The sequence below is a fragment of the Callospermophilus lateralis genome, chromosome 15 (assembly GCF_048772815.1).
Source record: "Callospermophilus lateralis isolate mCalLat2 chromosome 15, mCalLat2.hap1, whole genome shotgun sequence".
Taxonomy (NCBI): domain Eukaryota; kingdom Metazoa; phylum Chordata; class Mammalia; order Rodentia; family Sciuridae; genus Callospermophilus; species Callospermophilus lateralis.
Window position 1 is genome coordinate 72,770,494 of NC_135319.1, and position 17,535 is coordinate 72,788,028.

General features: G+C 40.6%; 1 protein-coding gene across 4 annotated transcripts in view; it reads right to left on the reverse strand.

Annotated features, from left to right (window-relative positions):
* Window positions 1–17,535, reverse strand: part of Sorcs1 (sortilin related VPS10 domain containing receptor 1) — a 466,212-nt gene that overhangs the window by 155,579 nt on the left and 293,098 nt on the right. For all 4 annotated transcript variants that reach the window (XM_076834120.1, XM_076834123.1, XM_076834121.1 and 1 more), the window contains exon 4: window positions 11,876–12,034. In XM_076834120.1, the coding sequence (XP_076690235.1) occupies window positions 11,876–12,034 (159 nt within the window). The remainder of the gene's footprint in view (window positions 1–11,875; window positions 12,035–17,535) is intronic.

A 17,535-nucleotide genomic window follows, 5' to 3' on the forward strand; every position in this document is an offset into this window, starting at 1 on the left:
CATGTAAATATCTATGTTTACATGCAAAATTCAATACAAATGTAACAGAGTCAAGATGGTTCAAAATAATAATTCTGTGTATGAAGCCTAGACTCACGTAGATCCTGTAAGAATCATACATAAACTCTAAGGGCTCATACGGTTACCCCCAGGAATTGCCATCCCTGTTCCCACAGATAATTCATCTCTGTGAAGGATCGTTGGGTGCCAGTATCTGTGTTTTTTATTTTTTCCCTGTCTTTGTAAATTTATCACCAAGGCTTGGATTCAGAGCCTGTGGACCAGTCAGGTATGTCCCATGATATTTGTTCATATCTTCAAAAGGCTGCTTTGTTATTTGTGAGCATCTAGAGGTCCCTGGAGCAGTGGGTATACAAAACAATTCAATAAGCCAAGCCTCTCTCATTCAGCTCAGTGACATCCATTCCAATTCTACCTCTGGAAAGGTACCCTTTGGTCTTAGTGGGTGGGCTTTCTCATCCTCCCACTCCCACCTAGGCACATTCCCCTCCTCTGCCTTTACCCAGGCCGACCACCCTGCCACAGGTTCCTTCAAGACTTGTCTGCCTTGATGCCAGGTTTTCTTTCAGGCCACATCAAAGGCTGCCTTCTTTATAAATCTTCACCTACCCATGAAGATTCCCACTGGCTTCATCTCCAAAGACCTATGATACAATAACAGATACTACTGAACTACAGATCCCATATTTATATTTAGTTTTTAGTCATCTTTAAAGAGAGCTTTCTAATAATGTAAGGTAGGAACTTCTTCCTATATAAAATCATGCTAAAATATCTGAGAATACTCCTGCTTTTTTAATGATTGCAATGTTTTTAGATGTCATGAATCCCATTCTTCTGTATGTATAGCTGCCTAGAGCACAGTAAATAATGGGGGGCGGGGTTGGTTCTGCACCAAGTTAAGCCCCCTGTCATAAATCTACATAGTAAGGAACTCAGGTTTTTCAGCAGATGGATAATGGAATTAGAGGAATACGCTTTGCTTCCAAGGATACATGGCTATAGTCTAATATCTTAAAATTAAGTCTATAAATATCAGTGCATTTGAAACTCCTAAAGATTTGCAAGTAGAGTCTTGCACATTCACCCTAAGACAACATGGCTCTGTGTACCCCATCTACGACTTCAAACATTTTCTCCCTAAGAAATTAATTATCCAGCCTGGCGTTATACAAAAACGAACTCTCAGCCATTCAAGTTAATGTTAATTAAACCTACAGAGTCTGACAGCAAAGTTCTCCTCCGAAAAGAAGGGAAAGGTATGAAAGCACTTTCCCCATTGATTCCATCCCAGCTGCCAGTGGAAGGCTTTCCGTGTAGAACAAGTCAATGTCCTTTAATAAAATTCATAGTGTTGGCAGCACCTAAATAAGATTTATTTCCCTCCCTGTCTGTGACTAGCTCCAAGGTTTCTTTTGACTGTCAGAAGACAGAATGGAGAACTATCATTACTATCTGTCACATCAGAGAAAGCAACAGCAGCTTTCTCCAGCATTGCCAAGAGAAACAGAGAGAGAGATTAGGAAGAGAAAGAAAGAAAACTTGAGCAAGTTTTAAGAGAGTAATGTGCATCTACTAATGCTTTGTCATGCATCCCAAAATGCCATTCGCAGAAGGTATTTGTTCTAATTCTGCAAACACTGGTACAAACTATGGGAAAGAATAGAAGAAGCAGAAATTTTGAAAGGGGAATAGGGAAGGATTCTCCTTAACTAAGAATAAAAGGCAGAAAATCCTTCTTGTCTAAAATCATTCTACGATATCTGAGACCACTTCCTTGCCTTTGTAAATATAACTTAATGAGCACAAACCAACATTCATCTACGTTCAAGACCTATTAGCAGTCCCAGGGCCTAAACCTCCACACTGTCTTTGTGCTGGTCTGAGGCTGTCAACACTTTTCCTTTCTGTCACATTTCTCTCCTGAGATTTAAAAAAAAAAAAAAAAAAAAAAATCTCACGTTGACTTGTTTTCTCACCATCTGCCTTTATGTGCTATAAGAAGAGTGCAGATAAAAATAGACTTAATTGTAAAGGATGCAACTTCAAGGGTTAGTTTTGATGTGAGTTTATAACCAACTCTCAGGCATCTGTGGCGCCCTCTTCAGGTGGCCTGTGAAGCTACAATTTGGATGCTAGGCACAGTCAAGAGATTAAATAGAGGAGTTTCAAAAGGGGACTAAAGAGCTTGAATGCGAGAATGAATGAGATGCAGTGTCTTTAGCTATAGCAGATTAATATGGGGTGAGATAAGGGGGTATTAAAGCAGTTTCCTCTCATTCTCCCCCATCTTACCATTCACATATTGGTTAAAACCCTAGAAGAATGGCATCTTTTTCCTAGTAGAAAGGAAATTCAATATACTGTATTGATGCAAATGTTTGCAATTGTCACTGTCCCTGGAAGGTCTTTTTCAACACTCCTTAATTGAATCAGGGTATCTTCTCTTTTCAGATTGTTCGATATACAATATAAATTTACTTTTGCAGCTACAAAATTGTTGCAAAGACACCAATTCCATAGGAATTGGTCCAAGGCAAATTGCACTGAAGCTAAGAGTCCTGATAATATGTTTGAAGTCTCTGGTTGACAAAACGGGATGCTGTTCACCACAAAGCTTCCTGGGGCAACTTCCCTAGTCAGGGGCAGTTTCCTGGGAATCTGCCACACAACTCATGGAGAGACTTCTTTTGGTGGAAACCTTTCTGCTGTTGGCTCTTTTTGAGGTTGCCTGCTCACTCCTCTTTCCTTCTCTGCCCTTAACATTTGGTAGGCAGGGGGGGCTGCGAATTGCATTTCTCAAAAAGGCTGACAGAAAACCTTGCCAGTTCTATTTATTTGCCTCATCTTAATTCTGCCCCAGGGATGGCCTCAGAACAAAGCACTCATCTACCTCATGGCTCTCCGGTCCTCTCTGCTGTTCCTGCATTCTTTTTAGCAAGAAAGAGATAGTACCTTAAGGACTTCAAATAAATTCCTAATGCCAGGCCTGAGGCATTGCAAATACCCAGTTCTTTTTTTTTTTTTTCCTTCTGACTCAATAGACAGAAAGAGAATCAGTCCAGAGAAACACAAAGTCTTCCAAAGTATGTTCTGATATTCTAGTTCCACAACACAACTGAGAACCAGAACTCTTGGTAAGGGAAAACTAAAATCGACAGCTCCTAAAATGGTTCCACAAACTTTCGCTATGAGCTGAGGAGTGTTTATCATGGTTAGTTGGTATGGGCCATGTACAGTGAGACCAACATGATGGCAATCCCAGATGCCACGTGCCCCTCCAACCCAATAGATGCTTCTCCAAGAAAAAGCTAGCGTATCAACGATATCATAGACAACGTGTAGTAATGTATGCACTTGTTCAGAGTGCTTAAGGGGGAACTTGCAACATCTTTCAAGGCGAGCATTGAAGGACGATGAGAAGTTCTAGGACAAGAGATGTAGAGAAAAGTGTTCCAGAGGAATGGATCAATGGAAGCAAATGGAGCAGCAAAACTCAGAATGGTGTTTTTTTTTGTTTTTCTTTGACCAAGAGAAGAGAACCAGTGTGGCTGTAATGCAAAATGAAAAGTGACGTGGGAATTGAAGCTGTAAATGGAGCCCGAGACCAGGTTGGGTAGGTACAAGCTTGCCAAAACTTGCAGGGAGCTACTGTAGACTGGATACAAACATCCAGTCAGCAAGGTCAAAAGGTGAGAGCACTGTGGCTGAGCATTCAGGCTCTGCTGATGCAGGGTGAGCAGGAATGGTGACAGGCTGCTGGCTCCATCAATCCCTCCTGAGGCAGGATTTGTCAAATCTGACAGAGGCCATTCCTCAGCCGTCACTGAAGGCTGTCACATCCCCCACAGTTGGGTTTGGCACTCTGAAGATTGGGGGAATAGATATATGAAACTGGAGCTGACTGAGAAGGAAAAGTCAATATATGATATTGGGCCACTTTGATTTGGGGACATTTCCTGTGCACCCAAGTCCAGGGGTATATAGAAAAATAAGAAGATGGAATCTTGCTTGAAAATTTCAAAAACTGACTAAAAAGTGGCACATGCAAACATATACCTCTATTTCAAAGTCTATGTTGGCCTCAGATAGCATAATTTTGTCTGTTCTAACCTTTTTTTCAAATCATGTGTTTTAACACATCCATTGCTCCTTGTTCTTGTATCCCATTTCTTTCATATCATTAGGAACAGGTAGATTAAACTGTTCCAAATAGTAACTGAAAAAAACAAATAATGATATAACCTGTTTAAACATGGCATCTAAGTTGAATGTAGGCCTTTCCTGTTTGCATATGATGGCATTTCAGCTCAAGAATTTGCTTTATAAACAATGTTTGGGGTTGACATTTAGCAAGCTCCCTGGTTTCCACTCTAATTGCCAGTTTTGTACTTGGATACTTAAATTATTTACATATTCATGAGATTAGAAATCAGCCTGGACACTGGGAAATTTCAAGCACATGGAAATCATGCCAGACCAGCATGGTATATAATGCTCAACATATTTTGTCTGAATAACTGAGTGCCTTTTTACTTAATGCAGTACCTTGGGGAGACGTGATAGTATTAGATAGATATCAGTTTCCTAAGTGTTTATGCTTGTGCAGAAGCCATTTGAATATCCCACGGGTTGAAATTCAAGGATCCATTCGTCTTTTATCTCCATCTTACCCTTTTGACATTAAAGGGTTGCTAGGTCTATTCATAAACAAATAGAATTACTGTGAAGATAAATACTTGGGTATTTAATGGTTTGATGCTATTATAATCAATAATATTATCCATGCACTGTATACCAGTTCTTCTTTGTTCCATTGATCTGGTTCCATGGTAGCTTTTAGTGATTAATTAAAAGGTATTCAACACTGAATAAAAGTGCTATATCTCCCATCCTGCAAAGACACTGAACAAAAGCAGTGTCTGGCTAAGGCAGGTTTGTGGCTAATTGTAGTACAAGCTTCCCAGGTCTGCCTCATCTCGAGTGTTGAAATAGTACATGGGTTAGTATGTATGTGAGGTTTGCTCAATGCCAAGCTCAGGGTTAGAGTTTTACATTCATTCTCTCAGGGTCTTCTAACAGTCCCATGGGGCAGGTACTGTTACTATTCTTCCCACGTTACAGGGGGAGAAACTACAAAGTTACATGACCTACTGACCGTCATACAATCAGGGCAGAGTAGAGTGGTGACAGCCTTATCACTTTGCTCTATTGCATCTCAGAGCTGACATCTCATCTGCTTCCATATTAAGTAGGCAGCATTTCTCAGGGAATGTCCATGTCCATCATTCAAAACTACCATGACAAGTGTTCCCCCTGCACTAGGACCCAGGAAGGATCAATTAAAAAGAGAGAAAGGAACATTTTATTTTTTAAAAGTAGATAAGAAATTGCTTAAATAAAATCTGAGGAACTGTACAATGAGAGAGAGAGAGAGAGAGAGAGAGAGAGAGAGAGAGAGAGAGAGAGAAGCGAGAAGCTAAAAGTAGTTTTTTTAAATTTACTTCTATGCAAGTAGCTGAAATTCTATCATTGGCTACCAAACACATTGGCAGTACATTTTTCCTTTTCTACCAATACATAAATTTAATTCAAAGTCAGCTTCCATCTACAGAGAGAATGCCAACTGTTCATATTTAAGGGTTTCATTATTTGTGAACAGAACCTCCTTTATCGAAACCTGTTTCCTCCCTTCAAAATCCCATTTTCATTTTGTATGTTTTAAAACATATTTATCAAAACCTTAAAGTTGAGGCCCACATGAAGACGGATGATTTCTGTATTTCTTTCATAAAATGTGATTCTTTGGAATTTATGGGAGATCAGGGGAAAAGCAAGTTTCCTACATAGAATTACTTGGAATTCTGCCTGGTTGAGCTTCAAAATAAATGGCACAATATAAATTTGTGAATATTCTAGAACTGTCACCAAAGAAGGCTGGCCTAAAAGGTTGTCCTAATAGGCTTTGTCCTCCCTCCACAGAATTGGTCACTCAATTTGAATAAAAAATAAATAAGCACACACACACACACACACACACACACAAAAAAAAAAAAAAAAAAAAAAAAAAACAGGAAGAAAAACAACAATAATGAGAAAGATGGACCGAAAAAGTAAACTGGGGACCAATATGAGGTAGTCAAGGAGGTTTATTTGACCTCCACAGTGTTCAAGTTCAAGTTTTTGAGTTAGTAGTAAATTCTTAAAAAAACAAGAAAACACCACATTATGAACAAAGCAGGATCGCTTCTCTTTAATAAATGGGAAGGTCCGGACATTGGCCCCGCCATCCTCCACGGAGAGGAGCAGGCAGGAGCCCGGCACTGCCCTTCCCCTTCTATAGGAACTCTGGCTCTCCACTCGTCTCCATCCAGCCCCCGAGTTCTGGCCTGTCTGCAAAAATTGATTTCATGGCTGAAATGGTCTTGGGCATCCACGAGGGTAGGGAGAAGCAGGGTGCTGCTCTGGGCTGAAGAGCAGGCCCTTAGCTGGTGGTTAGGTCAGCAGAGCAGCTGGGAAGGAGGAGGCCTGGCCAGCCTGGATGAGGAGACCAGTGGCCTCTCCTCCAGAGCTTGACGCAGCCTGGCAGCCCTCAGATTGGCTTCACAGCTTTACACTTGTCTTTTTACAAATTGCTCCTCCAGTGTAAACCCTCACAGAGATGCCAAGAGCCCAGTACCCACATGCTCCACAAAGCTGAGGTATATGCATATTCTTCTACTTTTCCCTGTTTTTTTTTTTCCCCCTTTACAGTCACATCTGCTCTTTGTTTTCTCTCATTTCAAATGTTTCCCAACACATCATGTTTAGTGAGGTGTTTAAGACAGACTGAGAGATGCCGTTGGAGGCAATGTTTTATAGCACAGTTTGTACACTAGTTTATTGCCAAATTAAAATAAAGATGTAATCTGGCAGACTCAGCCTGCTGCTAAGCCTTCCTTGGGTGGTTTCCTGTATTGAGGCAAGAAAGTCGGGAAAACGAGCAATGAAGTAAAGGCCTGTGTCTCCTTTTTCCTGTCTGCTTCGTTTCCAAAGACAAAGAAACAAAACGACAACAAGAGCAGAATGTTCCGTTTGCCTACTGTTTAAATTACATAAATAAACAATAAATAAAAGAGCAAGATTCTCGTGCTTCTGTGATAAATGCCGTGGATTTCTTCCTGTGGTTCACAGTGGTTCACCGTGAATCTAAGGGGCATGGTTTCCAAAAGCACACTCTCATATAGATCCTCAAAAAGGTCAGAGTATTGCTCCTATTTCTGAACAGGTAAGTCTGAGGGCAGGGCTTTATAGCAGTCAGGCTATTTCTTTAACACCTTTAATAGGAAAAAGAATTTACACTTTTCCCTTCAGTCATTCTTGGGGAACCCACCCATTTAAGAGAGCATTTGCCTCCATGCTACAGCACCAGTGGTTGATTTTATATGTCAGCCTAATGGAGCTGAGAAATTCCAGATAGCTGGTAAACCTTATAGTTCGGTGTGTCTTTGAGGGTGTTTCCGGATTACAGTAGTATATGAATCAGTAGGTGAAGGAATTCCACCTCCCCATGTGGGTGGACATCATCCAGTCATTTGAGTTCCAAAGGGGTGTTTGCTCTCTCTTTTTGAGCTGAGGCATTCATTTCCTCTGCCCTCAGAAACCCACATTCCTAGTTTTTAGGTCTGAACTTGGATCTGAACTTACATGATTGGCACTCCTCCCACTTACCCCCACATCCTACTACTACCCAATTCCCAAGCCTTTGGACTTGGGCTGAATCACACCACTGGTTTTCTTCATTTTCCCAGCTAGCATAAAGCAGATCTTGGGCCCTTTCCCCCTTCATAATTTTATAAGCCAATTTTCACAATCTCTCTTTTACTAGTTTTATTTCTTTGAAGAACCCTGGCTAAAGCAACCACTTAGATATTGAATATCACCAATAGATTTTTCCCTCCAAGGAAAACAACTAAAACATTAAAATTTCCCAATTTTGAGAAGTCTGAGAACATTAAAGAACACAAATTTATCCTTAACTAAAAACCACTTTAAAAAAAAATCTGGACTCCCATGGAAGTGATGGCCAGCAAAACTCTTAACTTGGGCCAGTAAAGACAGACTGCTCAAGAAAACTCTTTGAGTCCCTTATAATGCTCACATCAAAAAGCCTCCACTGGGTGTTCAAGGCATCCAAGATGAAACAGCAGGAGCAGAGCCTGCAGTCCATATGGGCTCTCTTCAGGCCAGAGATCCAAATTCTGTCCTCAGGACCTAAAAGATTCTCATTCACTGAAGTACAGAAAAAACAATGTCAGAAAATACAGGAGAAATAAATGTGGTGAGGTGTTTAAAGGGGGAGAAAGAAAGTAAGTTCTCAGTAAGTTCTGGAGGAACTGCTCTCCAATGAGGCATTTTCTAAGAGATGGCAACTCAGCAGAGAATTCTATTCACTAGTTTGATGTAAAACAGCATCCAGCCCTTTGATACTAGCACTGAGGATGGGAGTTCTAAAGAAGCTGTCACTGAAACCCTGATGAGGTGTATGAAAGAAGGAACATTCTCCTGTGCTAGGCACATACAGCCACTGACCAGCCAACATCAGCACCGACCCTGCTTGATGCCCACAGCTACAGCTCTTCAGTCCTAAAAGCCCCATGGTCTACAAGTGATTGCCCGTTCTGATTTCCATACCAATGACCCACCTGAGTGACCACAGTCCCTCTCCACTTGACAATACCACCATTAGTCTGTGGCAATGTCTGCAGCCTGCTCCCCTCCGGCTGATGCTCCCAGCCTCATTCTGTGGCTCAAGCCTTGAAAGACTGAGTCTTGGGCTCCTTCCATATATATTATCAGATAATCCAATTTGTCACGCCAAGATGATTTATCCTTCATTCTTTCTTACAGAAACAGAAAGGTTGCAGAAAAACGGGCTTCTACCCATCTGTACACCTCAAAATATCACTCTTGAAAATGAGAACCCTATCAAATTTAATGGAATCATTTTTCCATTCATCGGGCATCCACAGATGATACCAGTTGATCATTTTCCCTTTGAAGAAATGTATTCACTCCTCAGATTTCTGAATCCTTAGCATCATTTAGAGCTCAGATGAACAAGGCTTCTTTTCAGCTCTAAGATGACAGGATTCATTGGGTCTGTGGTGACAAAAGGTATCTTCTGTTCCACACTTTCAACATGTGAAGCCAGCAGTATTCCCATCACCCTAACCAGTCTTCTTGCTTTGGACCTCAGTTCATCCTTACATTAGCATTTTAGCTCTTGACATCCACAGGCTGAACACGTCATTATCCTGACCAAAATTCCCAAAGGCTGCTAATTAGGAAAACAAAAAATTATTTATGCCTGCACAATCAGTTAAAAAATGAAAACTAATCAAAATTAGGTTCTAAAAGTGTGTGTGTGTGTGTGTGTGTGTGTGTGTGTGTGTATGCGCGCGCGCGCACATTATAATTAGCTTTACCAAACTTTGGTTTTAGCCAAATACACAATCCTGTAAACATGGTTTTCCAAACTTTATATGATTATTTCTGATATTCCTCATATTAAAAAAATGTGCTCCTCTCAAACAGAAATCTGATGTATTCATGAAGGTCCAGGTGAAGTCATTTCATAGGACTTCAAAGTTATCCATATCACTAAATCTCTATCTCCTCAACTATGGGCTACCAATTGCATGAAATTCATTCAGCTACTCTGATTGTGCAGCCATTATGCTTAAGTGAGGGCACTGACTTTTTAGCCTCTCTCAGGCATCGTGAAATTATATGTATTAATTAAGCTCCTTGATATGGTTATTATATACTGACATCACAACCACACAGAGTGTCTAAAACAGATGTGGAGTCTAGTATTTGCGGTGTGTTTCAAACTTGTTGGAGGAGCATCTGCTATTATAATTATCCATACAAACATATTGGAAGGCAAAGGAAGTCAGCGCTAAAAGTATTCACCACAAAAGGCTGATTTGGGATCACAGTCTACGTGCCCTACCTCCTACAGGGTCATCCACTCTGCCACAGAGAGCTCAGGAGGCAGTGTTTGAAGTGATGGGACATGAAGGGTTACATTTATAGGCATCACTTCCAGGATAATTGCAAAGATGCAGAGTTTTCACTTAGCCAGGTAAATCTGGCCTTCACTGTGCCTCTGGCATCAGGGGAAAAAATTAACCAACTGTCGAATAAAATTCAATAACCCAGTGGATTAAATGACTAATACTCTGTGTCCTGAGCTGCTCAGCCCTCATCTCTGTTAACTGAGCCTTCCTGGGCCAGATGCACTGTGGCTTGACTCCAGGAACAGAATTGTGCATTCTGCTCAAAGGCTAGCCAGGCTGCTCAAGAGGAAAAAAAAGGACTAATTGTAAATCTTTTCTATTTTTAGGCATAATGTGCATTTTATTTGGCAGTAAGGGCACTATGAATAAAACTCCAATCCTAAGATGTTCATTTGCTTCCTCCAAAATGCTCACGTCAGTAGAGACCTTGGGAAATTGCTTATACCATTCCTCTGCCTTCAGAGAAAACCCCAAACTTTGATGCATACTCAGACAGATTAAACTCTGGAATATCCTCCCAACTCATGCAGCCAGTTCTTCTTTCAATATAGATAATTTTTAAGACGTGACTCCTCTAAGGGGAATCCTCAGTATGACTTCACTGAATAATACCATATATCCTGTTTTCCCTTTAAGTTTCGTGGCTATAGTCTCTCTCATATTTGCCTATGCATATGTTGATTCTTTTACTTTTAATATAATTATATCTGCCATTGCTAACCTTATATTATAGCGAGAATGTAAGCTCCCTAAAAGCAGGTGTTATCTGTTTTTGTGGTGCATATGTAGTACAGAATACCTTGAAAACAGTATGACATTTATGGGGCATATGCATGTGCACACAAATGTAGTAAATAGCACAAACCCATCTTGTACTATCTTAAGAAGTGGACTTCTTCCCACTAAGTGAAGAAAATTCCTGAGGTCACTGGGTTCTGAGTAACACTACCTGTGCACATTATTGTTGTTCTCTGGTCATTTCTCTCACTTGTTTTAGCAAACCCTTAGCACCCTTCTTTGCCTTTGTGCTTCCCTGTAAGATTCTGAGCAAAGCTATGAATCCTTTACTGTGAAAATTGATCACCTACCCATATACATAAAATAGTCTCCAATTCCAGTGAGGAGGCCAGTGGCTCCTGACAACCTTAGAGATCTGCTATAGTTTAGATGAAAAAATGTTGCCGAAAGGTTCATGTATTAAAGGGTGCATCCCCAAGGCAGGACTACCGGGAGGTGCTGGGGATATATAGGAGGTGGGGCCTAGTAGGAGGCCCTTAGGTCATCATGAGGATGCTCATGAAGGGGACTGTGGAACCTTGGCCACAACTCATGCTTTCTTCTCTTTACCTCCCGGCAGATGAGATAAGAGATTTTGTTCTGCCACACCCCCTGCCATAAGGTGCTACCTTGCTGGAAACCCAAGGGTTGGGAACATTCAACTAGAACCTCCAAAACTGTGAGTCAAAATAAACTTTTTTTCTTTTTAAGTTGATTATCTCAGCAATCTGTTACTGTGACAGAAAGCTGACAACACAGCATCCAAGTGAAGAACTGCTTCTCCAGTGTTTTGTCTAGAATCTAACCTGTATTCTTCATGCTGTTTGAGATGTTCATCTGGGTTAGGCAAGAAACCCAAGATCCTCTTTGCTTCCCCATATCTCACTGGCACAAAGTTCAGGCTATTGCACAGAACAGAAGCAGTCATCCAGATGAAATACAGAGGTGATTATCTAGCTCTCTTTTCCCTGGAGATCTGGGCACCAGAGTCTCAAGAAAGTCACAGTGCTCACCTTTTGGTCTTGACTGTATGCCAGAATCCAGTCTTCTTGCTTCGGGTGGAAAAGCAAGCTCTGGATGTAAAAGTTCAGCCGGTACTTTTGATACGTTGCCCCTTCATCTGAGCTGATCAATAAACTGCTCTCAATCTCCGGGTCTGTGAGTAACATAATCTGCAAGAAGAATGGTGGGGAAAAGAAAAAAACAGAGAGGTTATAAACTTACAAAACTCGAAAATGAGCTAAAATTTTGACAAGGGAAAGATAAGGGGCAGGTAGAGAATTCTTGGCCAAAGATCTTCACTCTGCCACGTTTATGCTGCTATTGTGGATGAACGCCATTGAACCATGAGAAATGAAAGGGGCAGTGGAATTGGTAAAGAAGGGAAAGAGAGGGAGGACTGCATTTTCTTCCATAGGATTCCTTCTTTTTTTTTTTTTCTTTTCTTCTAGTTACTCCTTCCCCTGCAACATTTCCTATGACTTCCTTAATGCCAGTGCTTCTTCATCTGGCCCCTTAATTGCTCCATTTGGCACAGTAAATGAGCGACTGGTTACTGTCTGTTGTGGGAACCGAGAACACAGAAACCCTATTGTTGTCTTCTTTTTTCTTTCCTATCCCATACCCCTTCAGTCCACTTCCACAGTGTCCTTGTCATCCAACCCTCAACCTGATTTTCTGAGCCTTGAGTCAAAGTCTGGCCTCATGAAACCTTTCTCTTGGAATAATACCTAAATTATTTTATCCAACATATTTATTACATTCTAACCTCCTATATAAGTTATTTGTTATTTTCTTTTTCATCTCTATACCTTCTGCTAGAACACAAGATCCATGAGAATAGAGATATTGGTCTTTTTTTTTTTTTTTTTTGGTCTGTGGGCAAAAACGTGAATGAAATTTCCATGAAAGCATATTTGCACTTGGTTGCCCTTCACAATTTTTAGCCCAGGGGCTATAAATATGCACAATTCACAGCTTCAGATATTTTGCACTCACTGGGATCCCCAATCTGGGTTGGAGCATTGTGAATAGTCCACAGTGGAGCAAGATGAACGAGGTGCCCTGAAAACTTCTTTCTATCGTCTCCTTTTATGCCTCTGGGGATGTATGATAAAGTACCTCACTCACCACCCTCTGTGGGTCTCCTTTCACTCAGTCGAAGGGCACACCTAATATCTCCAGACATAGGGCCTTAATGTTACACATTGACTTCTTCCCCATCAGCTTATTAATTGACACTCTCTGAGTGTGGTTGAGAGAAGCAAGAAAGATGTGCTTAATGTGTGGCTCTATGAAGAGAAATCACTGCAGCCCAGGGTTTAAAGATTACCAGCCAAGGATGCGGCAGTTTCAGGAAGAGGGAGAGAGGAGACAGAGTGAGAACAGAGCCATGACATAAAGCAGCAGGCTGCCCAGCAGACACATACAGGTTTCTCAAGGATTCACGGGCAATCATCTTAAAACCTAAGAAGAGTTAGTATGATCTTTGAAAATGGCATGTTTCTTACTACAAATGGCATGAAGTTTGCATTCCAGGCACATTGTGCCTAAACTCTAGGTTATTCAGGATAAGCTTAAAGTTTCTTGCTATTCTTCCAACTTCTTCTTGAAGAAGACAAAAGGGATGTACTGAGGTAAGGAGAATGTGGTAACTGTCAGCCATACCCCAGACAAAATAGGAAGCATGCAAAACCGGAGTCTAATCCCCTCTCATATTCAGTGAAGCCACTGCCTGTCAACCATAAATTCTCACAGTTACAGGTTTATGTGTCACACTCACCAAGTAGATCGCTTCCCTCACTGGATGGTTGACAAGAGCCATCAGGTAATCTTCTAAGTACAAACTCACATCGCTTCATTAAACACCAGTGCATGCATTAAACAAGACTGTTTAGATGGCTCCTAAATTTACAGAGACATTTCCAGGTGATTTCATATTTATTGGCACATAAAAGCTGTCATTCTTCAAAAAACAAATAAGTCATCAAATGATCATATTGCCTTGTATGTCTAACCACAATTAACACTAATTTATAAGAACCTTTTGCACTACTGCCAAAAAGTAATTTTCATGATAATATGAAGCGGCTCAATTTAACAGAGTATCTATTGTCTCAGGCAAAGTAATGATTCCTAGTTATCTGTTAACCAGAATATGTTTTCCTCTCTTCTTCACCACCTGCTTCACTTGACAACTTCATAAAAATAAAATAATTAAAGCTAGGCCTATAGCATACACCCAATCAAGCTGATTATTATTTATCCTCTATTTTAAATATTTTATATTCATCTATACTCTAAGGTCCACAGACTGTGTAAGATACTTTGTATCTAGATAATTGTAAATGATAGTGGTGAAATAATGCAAATATTTTTCAATATATGGATAAATCCCACCCTCTCTATATAGCACTCACACAAACCCTCCATTTGTGAATCTGACATTCTGGAAATGATGGAAGAGGGCAGGAAATTTCTTCAAGACATATATATATATATATATATGTCAGTACAACGCAAGCTTTCCACCAGTCCTTCTTTCAAGTTTCTACTCAAAACAAATAGGTAAATATGGATCCATTTTTTGTGTGATAATTTCTTATTACACAAACAACTTGGTTGAGACTTCCAGTAGAATCCAAAACAAAAGAAAAATAAATGGTGCATGAGCCTATCCAGTTAAACTACATGTATTTTTTCCTTCTTCTTTAATCACATCTTTATGTCATATCACAGAGAAGAGTCTTTATTCTGATGTATATTCATTTGCAACTGAATCATAAGTGCACAAACAAGTGCACACACATTGGCATGTCTACTGAGTACAAGGTATTCCAATTTCTTCATCTCAACCTTTAGCCTAACTAGGCTATTATTGGTACAGGGGTTGGAATGTACTTAAATTCCCAATGATTCCTGGTTTTGCTAGCTCAGGATGGCTCTCATCATGGTTTGGATACAGAGAATCCCCTCCCACCCCCAAAGCTCCTGTTAATGCAGGAATATTCAGAGGTGAGATGATTAGATTGTGAGAGCCATAACCTAATCAGTCCATCCTAGTTTGAATGGACTGACTGGGTGGCTACTGTAGGCAGGTGGGGCATGACTGGAGGAGGTGAGTCACTGGGGGCATGCCTGGAAGGTTTCCCCTGGGGCCCTTCCCCCTCTCTTCTCTGTCTCTGCTTCCTGGCCTCCCATGCTAAGGAGCTTTTTTCTAATGGGCCCTTCCCTGCTGATGTGCTACTTCATCTTGGGCCCAGATCAATGTAGTCAGTCATCTATGGACTAAGACCTCTGAAATTATGATCCCCAAATAACTTTCCCTTTTCTACGTTGTTCTTGTTGTATATTTTAGAGCAATGAAAAGCTAATTATTACAGCTCTCTATCCTCTCTGAGCTCTTCATGTGACTTTGAATAAATGATATTTTGTTGCATTTAATCTTCTGTATTCTGGAATATGATGTAAGTAACAGAATTTTAGTAGAACCTCAGGAAAAGGCATGAACTCAAGCTCTGCACATTCCCAAAGGGAGCTCCCTAAAAGGAGAGGTCTCTGTTTGCCAGGAAAAAGCTTATTCCATAGTAGGTCCATATATCATTGTAAATGAATAAAAGGATGAACAAGTAAAGAAGTGAATCCTTTCATCCCTGGCTTCTGCTGAATGCAGCCCAGGGACCCTGTAACACTGTGAGTCCATGTTCTCTTGAACAAGTCTCCACTGTTTGACGTGGAAACGAGGTGGGTGAAGACAAGAGAAAGAGACTGCTTTTAACAGGAGTAATTATTCTCTGTCCAAATGAGCCCAGGAGTGGTAAGAAGCAGTTCACCTATGCCTTGCAGGGTGTGCAGATGCTGCACAGTCTGCATCTGCAGATGGATTGTTTTCCAAAGAAAGTCAATAAAGGCGACACAGCTCCTGCCACCCAACTCTAAGCAATCATTCATCATCCACTTCAGAAGGAGGAAGAAGCTTTATTTGCTTTTCCTCGAGGTGACAAATGAACACGAAATGCAATTTATAGATTTCAAATACGTCACTCCTCTCTTTCTTGGTAGTATTCCTTCTGACAGCTCAGTGTCGTCAAAAATTAAATGTGTCCTCACTCTCCAATTTGCTCTAGATTCAACATATGGCTGCATGATGTAATTCTACAAAGTGTTGGCAAGCAACTTTTTGATCCTTCCAGGTGCCTACTGTGGAACTTCTTCCAGAGGGAATCATTTAGCTTTCCAGATTCCTTTTCTAGGAGTGTGTTCCCAGAATGCCACCATTTACCTGTTTAGATAAGGTGGAGTTAATATGGATCACTTCATCACCTCTGTGCCTATAAGTTTTCCACCATTTGTTTGGTCCTAATGCAAACAGTATTTATTTTTTGCATTGTTCTTTGTTTATTTGCTCATTTGTCTATTCCTTGTCATTTGTGGGCTGGAATAAAAGCAAAAGTAATGTCATACTGCTGCAGATTTCTCTATGTGTCTTTCTCCCCTTTGCTCAAGGCTCAACTCAGCTCTGTTTGCCCATATCACAGGTGCATAGTAAATGCTTTTCATGATGTTAATGACAAGGACAAAGAGAAACTGCAACAGCAGCAGTTATCTGCCTGCTTTATTCAAAAAGTAATAGTTCTATCTACAAACAGAATAAGAGGCTATTTGCAAGCCTTTGGCCTCAAAATTAAAAACAAATTAGGCAAAATGTAATCAGAGCAAGGAAGTAATTTGCTGACCAATGTGGGAAGAAGAGTGCCTATTCCCAATGTGGGCTGAGCATTTATCCTTCCCAGACAAGCAGAGAGTGAGAGCAGTAAGAGCTTATCAATTGCCAAGTGTTTGGAAGGAATTTACAAAGGATCCCAGAAGGGGCCATGGAAAGGAAAACACTGAAGTTCAAAAAAATTAGTGAAAGCAGGAGAGAAAGGTGATTAAAGGGAAAAAGTGTCCATCAAGCACACATGGAGAGAAATGAGTCTGTGGGAAGATGGACACAACACAACCACTTGTCCTAAATCCCTTCCTACCAAACTCAGCGAAGCGCACCTAATGTACCATCTTTGTTCATTAACACGAAATAGTGTCATTCAATACTTAAAGACAGAACATTTGGGCAACAGACCATCTACTTGTGACCTGACAAGTGATTCAGGGAAATTGCTGTGAAACTTTAGCATCATAGTCTAAAAAGTTTGTTTGTTGAGTTTACTTTTAAACTGTTCTTTCCTTTTTAATGGGGTCCCAAAGAGTTGAGCATTTTAGGAGAAAAAGAAAATTTTCAAGGAGCATACAATACAATTTCAGTCCTTCACATGTGCCTTACTTGCATTGTCAGGAAGGAGATCCTACCTATTCATTATTTGCAACAATAATGAGAGTTCACTTACTCAACACTCCTTTGTCCAGTACTATGGCATTCATAAGACAAAAGTCAGTTCATCAGAAATGATAATATATGGGGTACACTCCTTGGAAGATAATCCAAGAAAGAAAATATTCAGGGCATCTTTTATCTTTTGGGACTACTGAATGTAGTCCTTTCCTTTGAGACAACTTAAGAACAATATGTTACTATGAGAGTGCTTCTGTTGCTTTGGACAGCACTGAGCCTGCAGGAAGGAGAAGCATGTTCCTGCACGGGCAGCAGGTGGCTGTGCAGACTGGGCATGGGTGC